The sequence below is a fragment of the Amphiura filiformis genome, chromosome 6, assembly GCF_039555335.1.
Source record: "Amphiura filiformis chromosome 6, Afil_fr2py, whole genome shotgun sequence".
Lineage (NCBI taxonomy): Eukaryota > Metazoa > Echinodermata > Ophiuroidea > Amphilepidida > Amphiuridae > Amphiura > Amphiura filiformis.
Genome location: NC_092633.1, coordinates 5,977,646 through 5,983,645, shown reverse-complemented (window position 1 = coordinate 5,983,645; position 6,000 = coordinate 5,977,646). Strand labels below are relative to the sequence as shown.

The 6,000-nt window shown below is 36.8% G+C and overlaps 1 protein-coding gene across 1 annotated transcript in view; it reads right to left on the bottom strand.

Annotated features, from left to right (window-relative positions):
• Positions 1–278: 278 nt before the first annotated feature.
• Positions 279–6,000, bottom strand: part of LOC140154873 (uncharacterized) — a 63,749-nt gene continuing 58,027 nt past the window's right edge. The window contains exons 19-20 of the mRNA XM_072177524.1: positions 2,876–3,123; positions 279–1,078 (exon numbers count right to left, since the gene is read on the bottom strand). Coding sequence (XP_072033625.1) covers positions 1,046–1,078; positions 2,876–3,123 — 281 coding nt within the window. The 3' untranslated portion in view covers positions 279–1,045. The remainder of the gene's footprint in view (positions 1,079–2,875; positions 3,124–6,000) is intronic.

Genomic DNA, 6,000 nt, shown 5'->3' with positions numbered 1-6,000 from the left:
GTGTTTTGTGCCGGGGTTTTGTGCACAAACCAACAGAGGTGCGACGTTTGAATCAGAACCTTCCGCATTATTTCCCGTCACTGATATCTCACATTAAAGAAAGCATGCTTGTGGTCATTATGGTCACCTTGAATTTTGAAATCAACCCTCACTTGAGCTGTAAGGTCATGATTCATGAACTGCTATCTCATTTATTGTGCTGACTCACTGTAAATCTATTGGCCTGGCGTGCATGTCCCAGAGACCCTTTGTGATTCCACCAAGGAAACATGGCAAAATAAATTGACTCTTTTTATTATGTCATTCTTCCTTAAGTATACATTTTTTAAACTTGCAAGAATAAAAAAGGGTAATATCATTCTATTTCAATTTCACAGTACTGAAGAAAATAACGAAAACTATTAGACCCCTATAAGTATTATAAAAACTGCCCTTGAAAATGTTGAAACCGAAACCAAAAGCTACTAAAGCCATATGAACAGCTTCTTTCTCTGTACCAATGTGAATTAATAAGCTGCTTGGTCATGATTAACTACCACAGCAAGAAGATTATACTTTTCCAATCCACTTTGTTTTAATATCTTACCAAACAATTGCACCGAATCACCAAGAACATGTTCGGGTCAAAAATTACTTTAAATATCCTAGCAAACACAAAACGTTTTCGTTACATTTACAAAACGTTGAAAAGTTTAAAACACTTTTAAATGTTGCCATATGCAACTATTGGTATGTAATGTTGACAAAATATTTTCTTTGAAATTGTTTTTAAAAATATTTTACAGTAACTTTTTTTCAACATTATACAAACATTTTGGTAAGTTTTCAAACATTTTTATGATTATTTATAGTCAAACATTTAGCTCTTATTAAAACGTTTTGAAAATTTTCAGAAACGTTTCCAAAACGTACTTGCGTTTGCTATGATAGTGTGGATACGGTAGTATCAAATAAAATCCCGTATACATCCTTTTGTCATCTATACATATCATGTGTAGCTAGTTTTCCTGTTCATATGATCAACTCAGACTACACATCACCTGCACTAACGGTAGGATCCACGGCCGTACAGATATGGCTGAAAATAATGGCAAATATAAAACATATATTATTATTATTAAAGTCTGAATCATGTGAGTGACAGCTAAAACGTGGTGAATAAACTTTTACTTTAAAGTCTTAGTAAGATGATAGTTTCATTTTAATGCATAGATATGCCTAGCTGCCTTGTCATAAAAAAAATACTATCTGTTGATCAGAGCGCTTTAAGCCATCACTTGGACATGTTGGAAAAAAACCATAGAGGTGGAAGTGAGAGCCCGGGAGTGAGAATCTAACCATGGACTAACTGTTGGACCTATATAGTTCTACTACAGGGTGTCCCAGAATGATCTATACCGGGAAAGATGGAATTTTTTAGGTATGAAGGGCATGTTAAATGGTCATATTGTTTTGCATTTTAAGTTCTACATATATTTAGCTTTCTCAGATTTTTTACATTTTAAAATTTTGACGTTTCTAGTAGAAGTTATAGAAGATTGCGTTAAAATGGTGAATTCTAAGTTTTGACAACGCAACCTATTTTGAAAATCTGTAACATTACTAACCGTTCAGCACAAAGTTATTTGGAAAAAGTTATGCAAGTATTTTAGTTGTGCCCTGTTCATATTTCCTCTAAGTAGTCGATATCTATCCATTATTTATAAAGTTACGAAGCAATCATTATATGGAATTAAGGTTTGTGGCCTAATCCCACTCTCTCTTTGGCGGTAGTTTTAAATATAGTTATTGTGGTGTGAGGTCCATATCATATTGAAATGCTTGCAGAGATCGAACTGGTTGTGGTACAGAAAAGACGGCTCCTCAATTTTATTAATACTGTACAGCAGCGTGGATTTCTTTCAAAAACTTACTGGCAAACCGGCAGCTATGTTGAGACGCAAAGAAGATTCATTAGACGATAGTGTATAACGTAAAGAAGTTCGACGAGCACGGAACTGTCGGGAATCGGCAGAGTGAAGCTTCTAGTTCTTACAGTAAGACTGTAAGAACTAGAGCGAACATTGCAGCTGTCCGGCAAGCTTTAAAGCACAACCCCAACAGTAGTTGTCGTCGAAATACTGTGCCAAACATCCCACTTTCTTTTTGATAAGATATTGCAATTGAAGCTTACACAATCAAATAATATTAAAAAGTGTAAATTATTTTTCAAAGGTATGCGAGTCGTTTTTCATCGATTTTACATTAGTGCATACCACGCCAAAACAAATAAAGATAGTGTGCTGAAATTAACAGAATAAGTAGGAGACATATCCAACAATATAATGCTGGTATCAAAAATAGATAAACTGCCCGTCTTCTATTTTTAGTTATTTTTGCAAACACGGTACAAATCATTCTGGGACACCCTGTATGTGTGGCGTAGGCCTATTGGGTGGCCTGGGAGAATATCAGACCCTATAAATTGTAAGGCTATCCTGTGCTCAAGGTGAAATTAACACCTACTCGTGGGACTCTCTGTCCATTTCCCTGGGAAACAACGATTCTGAATTTATGGCTTTAAGAGAATGTCCGGGTGAACCAGGACTAGATGTAGTGACAAGAAAGCCCAGGGGCACTCCAACTTTGGAGGTGACGCGTATGTAGGGCTGTTAAGACCCCCTTTTTCAGCACGCTGCCACCCAAAGACCCCCTATTTTTTACGAACACATGCTCTGTCACCCAAAGACCCCCTATTTTTCCATTTGATCTGTTACCCAAAGACCCTTACAACAAACAACAATACGGGTCAAGCCAAAGTCGTGGGAAAAGAAAGGAGAAGCATAAATCATAGTGATAGTAGTCAAGGTAAGACCACCATACACAAATAACTTACGTTGTTTCCGATATATCCTGCATTCGGCAATCCATTGAGGCCATAGACATTAGGGCCATTGTATCCTATGCCATTATTGATAGCATATCCCGGTTGATAGTTGGCAAGTGGCAGACCAGCGACAGCGACAGGTCTTGCTCTTGTAAATCCTCCGGTCATGCAACAGAACCCAACTACTAAGATGATGATAAGGATCAACCCAACAACCGCAGCCACAATGATTCCAGCTATAACTCCTCCCCCAAGACCTGTACACAAGATAACAGAACAATAAGTTTTCCGTGGGATCTCCCCCTTGCACATGCCAAATTTTGGGATCCAATTTGCAAACATTAAGGGATCTGGAATGAGCGTTTTGAGCGTTTCGACCGTATTTTTGTGGGACATGGGAGCACATCAGAGATATCGAATTGCATTCTGAATACGAAGAATGTCTTTCTGATATCAAATATTTTTCATTTTTTGAAATTCACGATATACTACAAAAGACCAATTATTAAAGTTTGATATTTTTCACATTTTTGATAATATAACAGTCCTCGAAGTAAATTTTATTTTGGTTTTGTGTTTGTTTGTTTGTTTGTTCTTTGTGTGTGTGTGTGTGTGTGTTTGTTTTTTTTTGTTTGTTTTTTTTTGTGTTTTTTGTTTTGTTTTTGGTGGGGGGGTTGTGTGTGTGTTGGGTTTTATAGGGAAGACACGGGATATTATTGATCATTGTCCAAATTAAAAAGTGAAATCTAATGATATATTCTTAAAGTGTATGTAGCTGGGAGGAAAAGCCGACGATCAATTGAAAATTTTGACCTTTCATATTGAAGATATGAAATTTTTCCCCAAAAGACCTAATTTATTTTGGTGTTTTGGGAAAAAATTCATATCTTCAATACGAAAGGTCAAAATGTTCAATTGATCATCGGCTTTTCATACACTTTAAGTATAAATCATCAGATTTATAAAGTTTACTTCGAGTACTATTAAATATCAAAAATATCAATTTTTAATCATTTGCCATAAAATGTGTATTACATTGCGAATTTAAAAAAATCTAAATTATTTGATATCAGAAGGACATTCTTCGTATTCAGGATGCAATTCGATATGTCTGATGTGCTCTAATGTCCCACAATAAATACTGCCCAAACGTTCATACCCCAGCCCTTAAATGGTCTATATATATGTTGCTAGCGCAGCGAGCAGGAAAATTTGCATATTTAAGCGAAGTTCCGTACGGTTTCCTTTTTATTTAAAAGACGCCCCAAGAATGTGTGCCAAAAATCGCTTGCACCCCCCTCTCGGCTTGCCAAAATTGCTCCCCCCTTTCGGCTCGCCAAATATTTCTTGCCCCCCCCCCATTTTACCCTCCCCAGGGCTCGTAATTATTGCACACCCCTGATAACACCACGATTCCCTTTTTGATTGGCTGAAATCTTTCCCACGAAGTCACCAAGAACGATTTGAAACCAAGCTTTCAGTACGCTAATAGTCGTGACCATCAGTTTATACCATAGAGCTACATGTATATCATGCTATTTTTCAGTATCAAACTCCAAAGTTTCTGGTTGCATCTTGCACGTGTCACATCTCATAGCCAATCAGAAAGAGCGTTATATCTAAGATAACCTCATTAACATACTTGGTTAGGACCTCTGCATGAAGACTTAACCTAAAGTGCCAAGTATTGAGGGTGCCCAGAGAGTTCTTGATTTGGGATTGGGTGACATGATGGTGCGTGTGTGACTGGGATTTAAAAAAAACTGACCCCAAATAGACATATATACCAAATTTGTATATTAAAATGTTCAAACTTGATTTACACCGTTGGCAAAATATCTAGGAAAGAGGGCATGATGCAGTCATGGTCCATGGCAAAGGCGATTCGACCTTTGTGGCATTAAACCCAGTTAACAGGAAATTAATCCAGTAAATCGATTCAGTAAAGCAAATAAGCTCATGCATTCGATCACTAACGGCAACCAGCTTCGGTCGATTACCCCAGCTGCAGCGTGTGTAAACTCTAATTTGCATAGAGGCTGTACGTGAAATTATTGATTGGCTCCAAACAAAGGATTTGAACCGGTGCACGTAATCATGGCGCAGTGCAGTCCATTCAATCAAATGTTGTCATCAACCTATTTGATCGCAGTGCATTGTTATGTGTGTGAGACGAACTGTCGCGGTTGATTGCAATCAAACAAACGATGTCTTATGTATTACTTTGTTCCGTGATGAAAATCGTGATGTTTTATTTAATCACTCTCGAAAAATGTATTTCTTTTGTAGGCCTATTACTTTGTTTTGTGATGAAAATCGTGATGTTTTATTTCATCACGCTTTAAAACAAACGATTTCTCATGTATTACTTTGTTTCGTGATGACAATTTTGATGTTTTATTTCATCACTCACGAAAAATTGATTTCTTATGTATTACTTTGTTTCGGGATGAAAATCGTGATGTTTTATTTCATCATCACGCTCTAAAACAAACGATTTCTTATGCATTATATTTGTTTTGTGATGAAAATCGTGATGTTTTATTTCATCACGCTCTAAACAATAATTATAGTTACATGCATTTCAAGAAAAAAACTTATTAAAACGGTAGGCCCTATGTTGTTTAGAAAAAATGTAGAAAGTGATGATGATGATGATGTCGATGATGATGATGATGATGATGATGATGATGATGATGATGATGATGATGATGATGATGATGATGTCTCCAAAAGTATACCGGTTTGTTTTTCTTGCCCTAAATCGTGCGTATCTATTAATAAGGCACTTCAATAATCAATAATCAGTCCGTGACGGCCTCCACTAACTAGCTACTAACTTGGGTTTATGGGCGCTGATATTTCATGTTCACTGTCACTTATTTATCAGAAAAGTGCGACCCTTTGTCAATCACCTACAGTACCCAATTTCGGCATACTATATAAGAAACTCATCTTGATGATTGCCAGAGAATAGTTAAGATGTAGCTTGTACCGTTTTTTTGTGGCATCCTTCAGAAGTGAGTGGTCCGATACCAATATTTTCGGTCAAATCTCCATTCAATTAACACGGGGAGTTGGCTAGCTATGCCTTGCCCTCACTCATATTTTACAAAAGTGCGACTATTTCTGAA